This window comes from Cygnus atratus, chromosome 25, assembly GCF_013377495.2.
Source record: "Cygnus atratus isolate AKBS03 ecotype Queensland, Australia chromosome 25, CAtr_DNAZoo_HiC_assembly, whole genome shotgun sequence".
In the NCBI taxonomy this organism is placed as follows: domain Eukaryota; kingdom Metazoa; phylum Chordata; class Aves; order Anseriformes; family Anatidae; genus Cygnus; species Cygnus atratus.
In genome coordinates this window covers 827,526-843,172 of record NC_066386.1, presented here as the reverse complement: position 1 = coordinate 843,172, position 15,647 = coordinate 827,526, and the positions used below count along the sequence as shown (strand labels likewise).

At 62.9% G+C, this 15,647-nt stretch overlaps 1 protein-coding gene across 1 annotated transcript in view; it reads left to right on the top strand.

Moving 5' to 3' along the window:
* The window catches only part of SRCIN1 (SRC kinase signaling inhibitor 1), a 48,242-nt gene that overhangs the window by 3,510 nt on the left and 29,085 nt on the right, over positions 1–15,647 (top strand). The window contains exon 2 of the mRNA XM_050715560.1: positions 6,268–6,551. Within this exon, the coding sequence (XP_050571517.1) occupies positions 6,268–6,551 (284 nt within the window). The remainder of the gene's footprint in view (positions 1–6,267; positions 6,552–15,647) is intronic.

The window sequence follows — 15,647 nt, the reverse complement described above, 5'->3', positions numbered from 1 at the left end:
GCACTCTGCATTGACCTCCTCTGGGCAGACACTTCCCTCCCCCAGCTCCGTGCCTCAGTTTCCTCCTGGTGTCCAGGGCCAGGGGGATCCCTAGGCTGGACCTGGCTGGGGCCACGTGGGCTGATCCTGTCCCCACTTCACCGCCTTGAGCTGCTGCTGCCGCGTGGGTGGGAGAGGAGACCACGACATGTCTTGTGTCTGTGCTGGGAGGAGCCTGGCCCCTGCTCTCCTTTATTTTTATCCAGTGTCTCATGCCAGGGTGTGCAGCGCTCCTTGCTCAGCTGCTCCCCGCTGGGGAAGGCTCTGCCCTGCTCCGCACCGACCCCCTTGTCCCGCAGGGCCACGCTTGCTGCCTTACCCTGGGCAGTTTCTGCTCAGGGGATGCCACCGGCTTTGTCCCCATGCCAAAGCTGGTGGCAGGGCAAAGATTTGCCCCGGCTCCACCAGCCGTGACTCATCCTCTCTGCGTCACCTCGCCCTCCGTGAGCTCCCCCGCCGCTTGTCTCGTTTTCCCTCGCCAAAGCCAGGGCAGCTCCTTCGCGTGCTGACGGGGCCGTGGTGCTGCACAGCCTGCAGGGAAGTGCTTGGACGAGTATAGGAACAGCTCCAGGCTGGGAGCATCAGGAGTTCCCGGGGAGATGCTGAGCTGATCAGACAGCACCGAGAAGAGGGACGGGGCTGGGGAGGACAGGGCCGGTTCGTGCTTTTTGGCTGCTGTGCCAGGACGTGGTGCTGTGAGCGGGCAGGGACAGGCACCGCAAGGACAGGGCGCCCTGCCTGCAAAAAGTACCCTGGTGGGAGCTGCGGGCTGCGTGGGCAGGGCTGGGGGCTTCTGGGGGCCATGTCCCCCTTCCTGCGTGTAGGAGGGGACAGGCGACAGCCTGGGTCACGTCCCCCTGGCAGCACAGAGGAGCATGGGGAGGGGGCTCCAGGCCGGTGGTGCCACTCCTGGTACCACAAAGCGGCTGGGGGTGCTGGGTGAGCTCGGCTCCGTGTGCCCGCGTGGGTGCGATGACGCCCGGCGAGGTGGGAAGTAGCTGCTGCTTTTTACAGGGCTGGCCAGATGGGATTTCTTCTTCAGCTCAGGTTTTGACAATGACAGGGTAATTCAGCTGATGGTTTCCCTGCTTCCAGAGCCAGGGCAGCGCTGCGCTGCGGTGCCAGCTGGGCTGCCCTGTGCTCAAAAAGGGAATGCACCCTGCCAGTGTGGCTGCTGCCATCGGCCCCAGAGCTGTGCTCAGCTGCCTGGGACAGATCCTGCCCTGCCTCTGGGCTTCTCAGGCAGCTGCTTGGCATCTCCTGTGTGCCACCAGCTGTCACAGCCCCATGCCTGTGCCCAGGGGATGCGCTGAGACGCACCAACGCATTGCACAGCCTTGGGTGGGCTCCTCGGTCCCACGCAGCTGCAGTGGCCTTGGCAGGTGGGGGCACAGCCAGGGCACGTTGTGGCTGGGGACGGGCAGGGCCAGGTCTGCAGGGACGCATCCAGGCTGCTGCCACGCAGGTATCGTGTCCCTGCCAGCCTGCGGGTGTCCCGGGCACGGTGCCGGCACAGCGGGGCCACGGGGGCTGCGCCAGCCTGGCTGGGAAGTTCCCAATGAAGCGGTCGGCGGGTGGTGTTTTATCTTCCCTGGTTCCGCTTGAATCAGGGAATGAAAGGCATGGCAGGGAGCCTGCTGCTGAGCCGCAGCGTGGGGCTGTGGGGAGAGACCCTCGGGGGTGCGAGCAGCATTGCCCCCTGGGGACAGCCGTACTGCGGGCACGGCGAGGTTTGTGCTGGGACAGGCGCTAATGGTCCCATATAGGCAGCAGGGCTGTCACCCTTCCCGCAGCAGCCTCAGCACCACCCGGCCTCTCCCAGGAGGTTCAGTGCCAGGTTTCTATCAGCCCAGGAGAGAGAGAATTGCGAGGAAGCTTTCAGCCCAGCCGTCCGTGAGCTTTCAGTCCGCATATTGCTCTCTCCTCTGCATGAGGCCACCGGGAGGCACGGGGAGGGCGTGCGAGCGCTCCTGCCTTGACACTCACATGCTGGGGTGGCCCCGCCGGGCCATGGCACGTGGGTGCGTGGAAGCCCAGGTTCGTGCCTTAGCCAAGCTGCAGGGGCACGCGCTGAGCCCCCCGCCTGCAGCCCCCGAGCCAGGCAGAGATGCCCCCGGGAGGCAAGGCTTTGGTAAGAAAACACGAGGCTGCTGGTGCCGAGGCTCAGTGGGTGCACAGCGCACATCCCCACACCAAGCTGGGGCCAAGGGCTGCTGTGGGTGACGTCTCATCTGACTGCTGTCCTGGCTGAAACGTCAGCAAAATGCCAGGCAGGGAACAGCTGGAGAGAAGCTGGAGAGCATCCGCAGTGATCCTGGCCGGAGCGGTGCCACCCAGCTTTGTCCCTCCGTGGGGCACCAGCACCCATGCAGCTCTTGGCTGCGTTCGCCAGGCTTGTCAGCCCCTCGGCGCAGGGCCTCGAGGCCACTTTACCACCATGGCCCCATTTAAAAAGAGCTACAAGTACAGCTTGGTTCAAGCACAGCAATGCCTCTGCTGGTCTCCACACCCCGGCGGGTCCCTGCCTGGGCAGGGGCTCTGCTCCTGGGGTCCCCTCCTAGCTGCTCAGCACAAAATGAGCTGAGGCAGCCCCAGGAGCAGCCGGGTGGGTCTCCTGCTGCCCTTTCCCCAGCCGTTGCTCCAGCCCCACATGCTCCACGGGGGCCTGGCAGCGTGGCAGGGAAGGGGTTAGCGCAGCACGGGGCTCTCCGTGCGTGCCGTGCCGTGTCCCCGGGTGCTGTGCGCAGGCAGAGGCGCTGGAGCTCGGCGGCTGCGGCGTTCCGGGGAAGGTGAACGCGTTGTGCTCATCCCCCTGCCTTAATGGCCGGGCGCAGGGGAGCCATGTAGCTCCAAGGGCTTCTATTCTTTTGCCTCCCTTTCTCCCCAAATGTAATCTCTCCTTCCCCTCCCCACTCCCCCTTTTGTACAATTGCTTTCTTGGTCTATTTTTCATGCTCCGCTAACTGTCACGGCTTTCACGGCCCGCGTGAGCCTTGCTGCTTCATGAAGATTTATGAAACTGCAGTAATAAACTGTGTTTGAAAGATCCTCTTTATGATAAACCCCTGCCACGCTGCAGGTGGGGGGATCGGGACAGACCACCCTGCCGGCCACCCACCCCGGCGTGGCTCTGGCAGGGCAGCACCCGTGGCACAGGGCAGGATTCTGGGGACCTCTCCCACCCGTGTTGGCTGGGGAGGGAGCAGGGAGCTGTTGGAGAGTGGCTGCTCAGGCGGCAAAGCCCTGGTCCAGAGGAGCATCATCGCCAGCACGGGTGGGCTCCGGTGCCCCCCCCTGCTGGGGTGGAGGTGATGGCCGCATCCTGCTAGGAGGCCGGGCTGCGGCCGCTCTGCTGGCAGGTAAGGAGGATGGATGGATGAATCGCTGAGCGCTGCGCTCCCTTAACCCCCCGCTGCCTGGAGAGGGGCTTGCCAGGATTTTCCGTGGGATTTCAGCTGTCGTGGGAGCCAAGGAGCCACCTTCGGGCACTGGAGAGCTGGGGGCTTCCCCCCCCATCCCACCGAAGCAGTTTGCTGGCTGCTCGGAAGCTGTCCTGAGGGTAAGCATGGAGCAGCCCAGGGCTGGGGCTGTGTCCTGCAGGGCTGCCTGCCTGGCCAGGCTGGGGCAGGGCTGCCCACGGCTCCCCCGGCCCAGTGACCCACTTGGAAGCAGCCCCGGGAGGCAGCCGCGTGCCAGGGGAGCGGGGAGCACCATGCAGGATTTTATGGCCCCCTTTCGATGGAGCTCCTGCACCTGGCTGTTCGCTCCTCCTTTTTTTTTCCTCCTTCGCTACAGCAAATGATCCACGGATGCCTCCGGGTTGGGAGCATTGGGACGAGGTGGGGACGGGCGCATGCGTGGTCTGCGGGGGCTCCTCCTGGCCCCGCCGTCCTGGGCTTCGTGGTGCTGGGGCTGCCTCCCCCCGGCTGCTCCGGAGCTCGGCGAGGGGTGCGGAAGCGGATGCGGCACGGCTGGGGGTGGAAGAGTCCCCAGCGGCTTCCAGCTTTGCTCTGACCCCTGTGCGGATTGTGCAGGGCTTTTCAAATCATCCTTTTTAGTAGTCGGGGAGAGACAGCGAGCTGGCGCGTTCCACTCCCGGAGCGTGTAATTAGGGAGCAGGGAGCTGCATGCTGATGTGCCACTCAGTGCCGAGAGGAGGAGGAGGGTGGGAAGGAGCCGGGAGCTCAGCCTCTCCCCAGGGCTGCTAAACCCGGGGCTGGGGGAGGCACCACCCACCGCAGCACCCCAGGGTGCAAGGAAACCGCCCCCTCGCAGTGCCCTGAGCCCCTGTCCCTGCGCCTTCCTCCAGCTCGAGGCCTCCTCGCTGCGATGCTGCCTCTCTCCCCGGTGAGGGCAAGGAGCTGCAGCGCCTTCCTCCCGGCGCTGTCTCTGCCGTGCCCGGGAGCTGTCAGGGTGCTCCTTCCCCCTCCTGCTGCAGCCATCCCGGACCCGCCGTTCCCACGGGATGCGATGTGCCTTCCCTGCAGGGGGACCTCGTCCCCGCGGTGCAGGTGCTGGCTGCGTCCCCACTGCCCTGCCTGCAGAGCAAGTGCTTGAGGGACCAGCCGAGGGCAGGAAGGGGTTTGCTGCCCGAGAGCAAATCCTTGGTGAGAAGCTCTTTTAGGGGCTGTTACATGGGAGGAGAGGTGGGGACGGCAGCTCCTGGAAGGAGGGGGCTCAGCGGGGTGCTGAAGGAGGGACTGCTCCGTCCGCACCTCCCAGAGGGGCTGGAGTTTCGCAGGGCTCCTCAGCTTGTGGTGCCCGGGGTGCTCGCAGCCCCCTGCCCCGAGCCCAGCGCCGCGCTGCCTTCTGCGGTGCAAGCAGAAGGGCCGAGGTGGCCCCATCTGACACCTCCCTGGTGGCATCGCCCCGGAGGGCTCCGAGGGCGTTTTGCATGTGACGGATGTGCCGCGATGACCCCCGTGCAGGGGTGATGCGGGGACCAGGCTGAGCCGGGGCTCAGGGGTTTCAGCTCTCGCTCCAATCCTGCTGCTGTCCAAGGCGGGATGGCTCCAGGGCTTTTGCTGGGGGCTGAGTGCTGGAGTCACCAACGTATAGCAAAACCCCTTGGATGACCTTGAGCAGACGAGTTATGTCGGTAGCACACACTGGAGTCTTGTCCTACACTAATAATATGACTGCTTGTTATAAAGCTAATATGTTGGGCTAATAAATAATTAAGGGAAGAGGAAAAGCTCTCTATGATTTGCTTAACAGGAGCTTGGGAAGGAAGGGGGAAAAAGAAGGACAAGGAGAGAGATGAATAATGGATCAAGGTTAAATGGTGAGCGAAAAAGGCGAGCCTTAGCATGGTGAATTCCTGCAACACGAGTGCTGCAGGTTGCCAAAATAGTTACCGTGGCAGAGAGCTCGTGGCCGGGGCACCACGGCGGGCTGATCTCATACTGTGTGCCATGGGCTCGAACAGCACAAGGTCTTCAGAGCCTCACCGGCAGCTTCTTGGGGTGGCACCATGGGGCGCTCTGCAGCGGGCTGCGGGGCTGTGTGCCACGGGTGGCCTTGTCTTGCAGCCACCGAGGAGGTGACAGGCGTTGGCAGCATGCGGGGACTTCCAGGCATTAATTACCACCTGCATCATGTGTGCTGGGTGCAGCTTCCCTAGAAATTAGAATCACAAAGTGCCGCTGATGGCTGGCCCATGCCCGCGAAGGGACGAGCCCTTCCTGCACCCGCACCCTGCTGGCACCCGCTGCCCTGGACTGGGCTCTGCAAGGGCTGGGGTGGGAAAGGGGGGGTCCTGGCAGCCCCCAGCAGCAGCAGAGTGCAGGCACTGACGGGCGGCCGAGAGCCCCCACCGCCCCGGCCCACTTTTCATTTTCTTTTTGGTCTGTCTGTGTGTCTGTGTCCCTCCGTCTGTCTGTGCTCCGGGTGGTGCCCAGCTCGTGTGTCTTGTCTGTGCCGTTTAGGTGCCCCAGCGCTGTTTCGTACATGTTTCAGCCCAGATGTCGTGGTCCCGGTAGCACCCCAGCCCCTCTGCCCCTCCTGCAGCCCCCAGCCCTGTCTGACCCCAGCCACCATCGCAGGGGGACAAACCCCGTGCCACCCACCCGCCGGTTGCGTCCCCTCGGGGGATGACCCAGCTCCCAGCGGGGCTCAGCCACATCTCAACACCACCTCTGGCCTCTAGCTTACAACCCCCCCCCCCAGCCCCATCACAGCACCCCAAATCCCCCCGGGCCCTGACCCTGCTCTGCTCTCCCCGCGCAGATCCCGACAGGACGAGCACCCACATGATCTCGGCGGACGATGCCGAGTACCCGCGGGAGTACCGCACCTTGGGCAACGGCACGCGGCGCTTCTCCAACGTAGGGCTGGTGCACACCTCGGAGCGCCGGCACACCGTCATCGCCGCCCAGAGCCTCGAGGCCCTCACCGGCCTCCAGAAGTCGGAGATGGAGCGCAAGCGGGACGCCTTCATGGACCACCTGAAGAACAAGTACCCGCAGCACGCGCTGGCGCTCCGGGGGCAGCAGGAGCGCATGCGGGACCAGGTAAGGGGCGTCTGCTCGGGGGGGGGGACACCACACCTCACCCCGTGGGGCTGTACGGTGGGGCAGGGGCTCACTGGGGGCCTGGATGCAGCATGGAATGGGAGCTCCTCTCCCCCAGGGCTGGGGTCCCGGGGCAGATTTCCCCTGCACGGAGTGGATTTGATCCCGCTGGCTGTCGGCGGAGGCAGTGGGTGTTTCTCTGCGCACGCAGGCAGAGGGACGGACGTGACGGCCACAAGGTGGCTTCACCCCACCGAGGAGAGGGCACCCACGCAGGTCTCTGCAGGTTTCAGCTGCAGTTGAGGATGTAGGTGCAGAACTGCAGCCAGCCCCGGCTGGAGCAGCACAGGGATGGGGACAGGGATGGGATGGGGTTGGGGATGGGGATGCTCTCTGAGCCGGGGCAGTTCTGTGCAGGGATCTCCTTGCTGCTGCCTGGGCAGGGCTCCGGGGACGTGGTGTGAACGTGGGGGCTGTGGGGAAGGGTGAGCAGAGGCATTGAGGGGCCACGGCTCTGCTCCAGCACACGCTGCTGAGCTGCGCAGGGCAGGGGCTGTGAGCGGGCAAGGTGCTCCCGGGGTTTGGTGCCAAAAGGGGACGACCCTTGGCTGCCTGATCCCGGGGGCTTGATTGCACAGGGAGCTTGGAGTGGGCCAGGGCCAGCAGGTGACACCAGCAGGCAGCCTTGCTGAAAGCAGCAGAGCCCGAGGGTCCCGGGGGTGACATCTACCCTCGTGCCTGGGGGTGCCCCCAGGGTGCTGCACGGGAGCGCCCAGGCTGCTCCTCCAGGTAGAAGCGAGCCCCAGCCCCGGGGCCCGCCGGGGCAGCAATAAATCCCCACCTAAACTGTCGCTTTTATAAAAAGGCACAGGGGAGGGCGAGCGCGGAGCAGCTGGAGGAAGTGGCTGGAAAGAAATCTTATATCATCTCCAACTAGACGCCTCCCCGAGGGATGGAGGCGACGGCTCCCAGACTATCGCGGCGGAAAGAAATAGAGCTTTGTAAGGAAAAGCGGCAGCTCCGCGCCGCATCCTGCCAGCCCCCGCCTGCCCCCGCTCCCTGCCTGCCTGGGGCCGGGAGGGCAGCGCCGGGGGTCCCGCTCTGCAGCCCCTCTCCGTGCAAGTGGTTGATGAGAAGAGGAGCAGCCAAACCCTGCGCTGCTCTCCGCACTGATTTGCACCAGCCGAGCATCCAGGTGTTGGCTAAGGGCTTGCAAGCGGCGCTCCCTGCCTCGGGGCGGTGTTTGCGGCAGCGTGAGGGTGAGGATCCTGCTCCTGTCACCCTCCAGCAGGAGCTGTGCTGGCTGGTGGCAGTGGCTTTGCCATCCCCGAGCAGGGCGCTGCCCGCGGGATGCTTCAAGAGCCGTCCCGGGGCCTCCAGGGGGGCGTGGGCCATACCCAGGCCTTCTGCTCAGAGGCGAAGTGACATTTCTAGCCACAGAGCGATATTACTTAGCAAATAACTAGGGATCTTTCCCTTATTATTACAGAGATTTAAAGACTTTTTTTCTTTAGGCAGCAGCTGTAAAAGAAAAATCCAGCTAGTGTTGACTCGGGGGCTGGTGAGCTTTGGAGGATTTTAGGAGACGAACAAAAGACCTTCTGGATTCTGGAAGCATCTTCTGCATTTCCAGCCACAGGCTCCAGCCAGGTGCTTGGGGCCGTGGAGCCCGCGCAGGACACCCCCGGGGATGGTGGTGGAGGGCAACGGGCGGTGGGCTCCCCGTGCTCCTCGGGCACGGGCACGGCGCCCGCTCCAGCCCCAGCTGCGCATCGCCTTCTTGCAGCTGGTGGGGAAGGGGAGGAAAGAAACCGTGTATGCATGTTTTCATTTTCCCTACAGGCGGTAAATAATAACGGGGAGAAAATGAAAATGGAAACAATGGAAACCTGGGGGCAACCTTAAAATGACATTGGGATACAACGCTCTGGGCCTGCCTGAAACGTGCGGAACTTACTTCAGTATTTTGAGGGAGCCTGGCAGATATTTCAGATCGCAGGCTTTGCTGTTTTGTGGTTTTTGTTTTTAAAAAATTACATATGAGAGAGTTTACACAATCAAAGGTGAATGAAAATATTTCATACATGTCAGCATCCCTTTCACCACGGCAAAGCCCGCAGCAAATTGCAGTTGTACTCATGCATAGGAGCTGGAAAGCAAGCACAATATTAATTTTAATCATATGTATGTATAACAGAGCAGGAAAAAAAAAAAAAAGGCAAATAATTGTACCAACACCCAACAGACTGCTAGCAAATCTGCAGAGAAGTCTGAGGCAGCAGCTAGCTAATTTAAAACCCAGATGGGAGAACGCGTTAAATGGGCATGTTAACAATAAAGGAAGGAATGGGACTGCGAGCCTGGCGGATGGAGCACAGCGGCCACGGGGCTTCGGGGCTGTGCCTGGGCTAAATCCTGCCCCCGTGGGGGAGATGCGGCAGGAGAGGGGCAGGACAGGGACGGCACAGCCGGGTTTCTCAGTTCCACCTGCAACGATGTTTGGGGACACGGGACGTGGGTAGGGCTGCCCTGGGGGCTGTGGGGCTGCCTGCCCCTGCAGTGACCGCTGCCAGGACGTTAGGAGTGCTTGGAACAGTAATAACACGAAGGTTTTAACAGGGTGATCCTTCCCCGCGCCCCTCCTTGTGTCTCACTAATATCCAGATTGCTTTCAGATGTGCTTTTCTGCCCCGTGATTGGAGGTGCCAACCTGAAACCAGTGTTGTTATGCAGAGAAATGGTTAACCCCAGAAATTAAGGGATTACAAACGCCCCTTTGACCAGTTCAGCGCGTGCATGCCAGCTGAAGCCCCGTCAATTCGGGCAACTTGCAGCTCACGAGCTGCAGCACGGGGTTAAATACCACAGCAGAGCTGAGCAGGAACCTCCTTCAGGTCTAAATAAAAGTATGTAAAAGCTTGGATTTAAGCCTGTCCAGTTCTGCTGCAGAAAAAAAAAAATAAATAAAAGGCTCAAGCTAAGTGTTAATGTGTCTGTGGTGCCTGACAGCAGCAGATTTGCAGCTGCCCAGAATAAAACCGACTTTGGAATAAATAAATAACAGCTAGCGCAGATGAGCGTACCCACAAATCCGGGCCCGTGGCCTCTCCTGCCTCACCAAGGGGCCCCTCTGGTGCTGCCGTGGGGGCAGGATCAGTCCCATGGGCAGGGGTGCAGCAGGCTGGGGGTGCTGGTTTGCTGCAGCTGGCTTCGCATCCCCATTCCCCAAAGAATTTGGGGGTCTCAGCTGCTTCCCCTTCTGCAGTGGGGTGTGCCCTGTGGGGGGACTGCATGCTGGGGCAGGGGGCTGCGTGCTGCTGGTGGCTGGGGCTGTGGGCACGGCTGAGCAGGGAAGGGGAACCGCTCTTCTCTCCCTGCTGCACACAACTTTTTGCATAAAATTTTAACAGTTCTTTGCCTGCAGGGCCTGGCAGCCGCCTCCCAGGGCTTATGAGCGCCGTGTGCTGCAATTTGGGCCAGTGGGACGCTTGGCTCCAGCACCGTGCAGCTGCTGCAGCCCCCAGCTCCTGCCCGTGCCCCTGGTCCCGCACGCTGATGCTCGAACCCTGCTCCCCTCCAGGAGCTCCGGCTGATTGCAGAGGTCGTTAGGAAAATCCCGTTGGTTTCATTGCACGGAGGTTGTTTGGAAAATCCTGGTGGTTCCATCGCACGGAGGTTTTTAGGAAAATGCCGCTGATTTCATCGCCCTTGTGGCTCTCGGGCCTTTCGGGGGGGGCGCTTCAGCGTGATGGTGTCAGAGGGAAAACCCTGGGAGCCCTGGGGCTGTGGGAACCGGGGGCTGTGACGGTGCGTGTGTGCATGTGTGTATGTGCATGCTTGGGCGTGTGTGCATGCATGCACACAGGCGCACACGTGTGTAGGTGTGAGCGCATGCACATGCACTGCTGTGCACACGTGTGTGTGCATCGCACAGGTGTGCACACGTATGTTCATGCATGTGTGTGCGTGCACATGCACAGGTCTGCACACGTGTGTAGGTGCGTGCACATGCACAGCTGTGCACACACGTTCATGCATGTGCGTGCATGCACGCGCACAGGTGCACACGCGTGGACGCGCATGCATGCATGCGCTTGCGTGCGGGTGCATGCGCACAGGTGCGTGCGCGTGCATCACCGTGTGCGCGCGCACCGTGCCCGCAGCCCCCCCCTCCCTTCCCCCCCCCCCCCCCCGCTCCGCCTCCTCCTCCGGGGGGGGGGGGCGGTGCGCGCGGCGCGGCGCCAGGTGGAGTCGCGGTTGCCATGGCGACCGCGCCCCGAGATAAGGGCGGGCGGCGCGGGCCGGCGGCGGCCGCGGGAGGCGACGGCGGGGGGGGGGGCGGCAGCGGCCGATCCGCGCAGCGCCACCGGGCCCCGCCCGCCCCCGGGCCGCGCTGCGCTGCCGAGCGGGGAGCGGCGGCGGCGGCGGCCACCGGGGCTGAGCGGCGCTGCGGGGCCACCTGCCGCAGGTACCGGGCCGGGGGGGGGGATGTCCGTCCGTCCGTCTGTCCGTCCGTCCGTCCCCGGTACCTTTATTCCCCGCCCATCCGAGCATCACCGTCCCTGTATATCCTCTTCCCCCCCCCCCCCCCCCCCCCCAACCCCGTATCCTGTCCTCCTCGCCCCCCATCCCTGCCCTTCCCCTGGGGGCATCCCCCCGGCCCCCAGGCGTCGCCCCCTGCATCGCCCCCTGGGGCCGGGGGGGGAGGTCGGGAGGGGGGGGGGGGAGGTCCTGGGGGCAGCCCCGCACCGTCCCCGTGCCCTCCCCCCCCTCTCCCGGCGGGGGCCGATCGCTTCCTATGGGCAGCCCCGGGTCCGCCCCCCCCCCCCCGCCGTTAGCACGGCCCCGCTCGGCTCGCGGAAGCCGCCCGGGGTGGTGGGAGCGGGGGGGGGGGGGGGGGGGGCACGGGGGGGCTGCCGTGATGGTGGGGGAGCGGCGCGGTCCTGCGGCTCTGCCCGGTTCCATCCCCCCCGGGAGCGGCTCCCGGGGGCGTGCAGGGGTCTGGGGGCTGCCCCCCCCCCCGTGGGGTTCACGCAGGGGGGAGCGATCCCGGAGGCGCCGAGGGGTCATTGCCGGGGGTCGGTGACAGTGACCGCAGCGGGCGGGGGGGGCAGCAAGGACCGTGCGGCCCCGGCCGGTGGGGGGGGGGGGGGCACCGAGCGAGCTCCCGGCGGCGGGGGGGGTCCCGCTGCTCCCTGCCCGTTCCCCCCGGGGCCGGTGCTGAGCGGGGTCGCACGCGGCGCTGAGTCGGCACTGCGGGAACCGGTGGGGTCCGGGGGGTCCGCAGCCCGCACCGCCCCCCCCCCCCCCCGGCTCTGCCGGTGCCGGAGTGGCCCCGAGGTGTCCCCGCGGTCCCCAGCCGGGTGCCAGCACCGCTCACCTTGCACGTCCCCCGGTGCTCGACCACCCCCGCGTGCCGTTGCCATAGCTACTCTGCTGTGGGAGCAACTTCTCCCCGGTTTTCCTGCCCCCCCTTGTCGTGTCCCCCCCCCCCCGACCCCCCCATCCCCGCTCCCCGTCCCCGCTGCCCGCAGCAGGCAGAGGAGGGGGCGCGCGGTGCACGGCCCCTGCTGGTGCCTGCCCCTCTGGGGCTGGACAGCCCCCACTGCAGCCCCCCCTGCCCGGCACCCAGGCTGTCCGGACCTCTGGAGCTCCTGGAAGGCCGTACTGGGAGGCTGCGGCCACCACACCGAGTTTTACCCGAGCAGGAGGGCGTATCTAATGCCCTTGTGCAGCCTGCTCGAGCGGCCTCGCCGTGCAGCCCTGCGTGTGCCGGGGGGGTCGGGGCGGGCTGGGGATGTGCTGAGCACCAGCGCTGGGCCCCGGGGAGCTGCAGCACAAGGGGGTGCCAGAACCTGAACGTGGAGGCCACAGCAGGGAGATTTCAAGGCCAAGCAGAGTGGTTGCATGGCTCGTCCTCAGCAGCGCTCCGGTCCTAATGCATCCGGCGCTGCCTGGGGCTGCGTTTTCCTAACGGGCGTTGCGGCTGACTTGCTTCGTATTGGCATCGTGGAAGGAGGGCGCTTGAGTAAGGGTCAGGAGCACAAATCCACTGATGTCCAAGGGTGTTTGTGTGCTATCATCTGAGCTCTTTCAGAGGCTGCCTTGTAGGTCTGGGCTGTAATTACTGTCGGAGAGCTGACGAGCCTACAGCAGGAGCTCTTGGAGAGGCCGGTGCATGGGAGGGCGAGGGATGGGGCGTTCCTGCAGGCTTTGAGCAGCATGTCCTGGCTGGGCTGGGGTATTGGTGCTGGCTGCCCCCAGATCACTGCGGTCGCTGCCATCGCGTCTCCAACAGCATCCCTCAGCAGCTGTCAGAGCCTCCTTGGGCTGGGGACTAGAGAGGGCTGCAGTAAAACCCAGGTCCCTGCCCAAGGATGCTTGTGCCTAAAAGAGGAGACGCAAAACAAGCGTCTCGGTGCCCTTCTTGTGGTGGGGTCTGGGCTATGGAGAGTTTAAGTGGCTCCCGGAGCCCCTTGGGAGCCCAGGCGTGATGGGAAGTGGATCCAGCGCTCCTGGATCCCAGTCTTGGCTCACGCTGGCCTTTCTCCCACATGCTGTGATGCTCAGGCTGGAGAGGTCCTTCTGCAATAATTACAAGACCTCGGATGACAGTATCTGCAATGCACAGTGTCGGTGTCTCTTCACTGTATCTGGTTACTGTTTGCATTCAGCTCTATCTTGTCATTTTGCTAATTCAGCTTCTCTTGTGCTGAAAAGCATTAAAAACTTTAATAAGGAGAAACAGATTAACTCTACTTTGCTGTTATTTTTCAAGGAGATTTTTGTTTGTCAAGACATTGTGCCTGAGGGGGACTCGATCAGAAATTGGAACTCCTGAAAATGAGTTAATTAAAAAGCCAATGAAACTGCCGCTGTCCCTCCCTTCTGTGGAGTGTGCCGGGGATGCTGCTGCTGTCCATTTTAGAGGGACGCAGTTGGTGCTGCCTTGTTAATCACTAATAGATTTGTGTCATAATTGTTAACCGGAGGAAACCTGCCTTGGTCAAGGCAGTGACTCACTTGGATTTCATTTACCTACGGGTCTTCTCCCAGGACTATCACAAAGACTGAATTTTTTAAATTTAGTTAACTACATAATGTTCTTAGCTATGCTCCCCCAGCTCTGGTTCTCCTCTGGTCTGCAGTGTGCATGTGTGTGTATGCTGGCGCAGCTCTGAGCGGTTCTGTGTGCACGGGTTCCCTTATGGCTCACATGTGTGCCCGAACAGACTTTGTGCTTGCATGCCTGCTGGTTCCGATGTGCATGCCTGTGCACATGTGTGCACATCTGTGTTTTGGGAGGGCCCCGAGTCCTCGTTAGTCACTCATTTTGCAGCATCATGGACATGACTTTCATTGTAATTATAATCTCAGCCTTTGTAATTCCTCATACCTTCTGCACAGCTCTGCTGCAAGCGAGCTGCCTGTTTTATCGGTTGTAACAGGGCTGTCGTTTCAAATCCTCTCTCAGACCATTATCTCCCTTTGATGCTTTTGAAGAGCCAGAGATATGTTAATTCTACCTTGGTCCTCTCCTCTTCCCTTCTCTTTGTGCCAACCCACGCCCGGCCAGATGTGGGGCTGCTGGGGGACAGCTGGGGGTCTGCTGGGGCTGCCCCTGGTCCCACGGCAGCTTTGGTGGAGCTGCTGGTGGGAGGCAGCCCCGAGAGCCGGCTGCTTGCTCAGCGCCATGCCCCTCTCCCACGCCGCCACCTTCCCCGCAGGGATGGGGCGTGCCTGGGTCACGGGAACGGGGGGGCTCTGGGGGAAACGGGCTGGTAGAAAATGAGCTAAACCGGGCAAAGAGCCGGCTCTGAAACCTGCTCCGTGCCCCGCAGAGCTCGGTGCCGTGGCAGTGCCTGCAAGGACAGATGGAGCCCTGCGACGCCCGCGGGGGATATCTGCCCTCGCCGCATGGCACCAGGCTGGCAGCCCCAGACCTGGACCAGCGCAGGGTCCCATCTGCAATAAGATGGGGCTGAGCCCTGCAGCCACCACCAAACCAAGCACCCTGCTGAGCACCTTCCCAGTTCCGGGGGCTCCATCTGCGCCATGCAGAGGCAAACTGACCTCGGACTGATGCTCTGGCTGGGGAGCTGGGAGGGGGCCCAAATCCACGGGTGTCTGTGAGCGTGGGACGAAGGGGTGCTGTGCTGTGCCATCCTGGCGCCTGCTCACCCTGACCACACCGCATCGCTTCCAGAATATTCCCCATCCCCTGCCTTGGCCTCGGGGTTCAGACGAGCTCATCACTGGTTTGATGTGGAGTGGCTGTGTGTGGTGGGGGTGTAATTTATGGACTTTGTGATAAGCCTGTCCAGTCATCCTAAAATAATAAATAATATACATACCAAGGGCTGGTGAGAGATAGGATCAGTAATATCAGGGCCTGAGGAAAATTACTGCAACTCTCCAACAGCAAAATCAGGAGCGTGGAGGAAAACAAGCCAGAGAGGGAGCAAGTTGGGAGCATCGCCTCTGGGCTGGGTCCAGGCCCTTCGGGCTGGGGGGCTTGGCCCTGTCCCATCGCTCTGCCCCTCCTGGCTCCTGTGCTTGGAGCCCGAGCATGACCTCGGTCCTGCGTGGGGCTGGGAGAGCCCGCGGCGAGTCTGGCAAGGAGGGGGGTGAAGGATTCACTCCTGTTTCCTTTGAAATTGGCTTTGGTTTATGCAGGGTCCCCCGTGCAGCCCTCCCAGAGAGGCAGCACCCCAGCTGGGCTGGGGGGAGCTCGGCTCAGGGCTGTGGGGTCCCAGGCAGAAGCCCCGTCACAAAGCAGTTCCGTCTGCTGTGGAACTTGAGACGTTTCCAAATCCAGGAGCAGCGTGTGAAGCCCTTCAGCATCGCTGCAGTCCTGCTCACCTCCAGGAGACACAGAGATGGGTTCGTCAGGAGCCCGCTGCTGGGCGTGCGGCCACCCCGGCGCGGGGCTGGGCTCCGTCCCGTGCCCAGGCTGCAGCTCCGGGAGCTGGCCCAATTGCTGGATGCCCTGGATGGCTTTGTCCAGTACTAAAACGTGTTCCGAGGCAGTTTCTTGCTCTCAAGCTCCCAGTGTTTTGGAATAGCGTTACGTGCCCAGGATAGGCTTGGATCCTG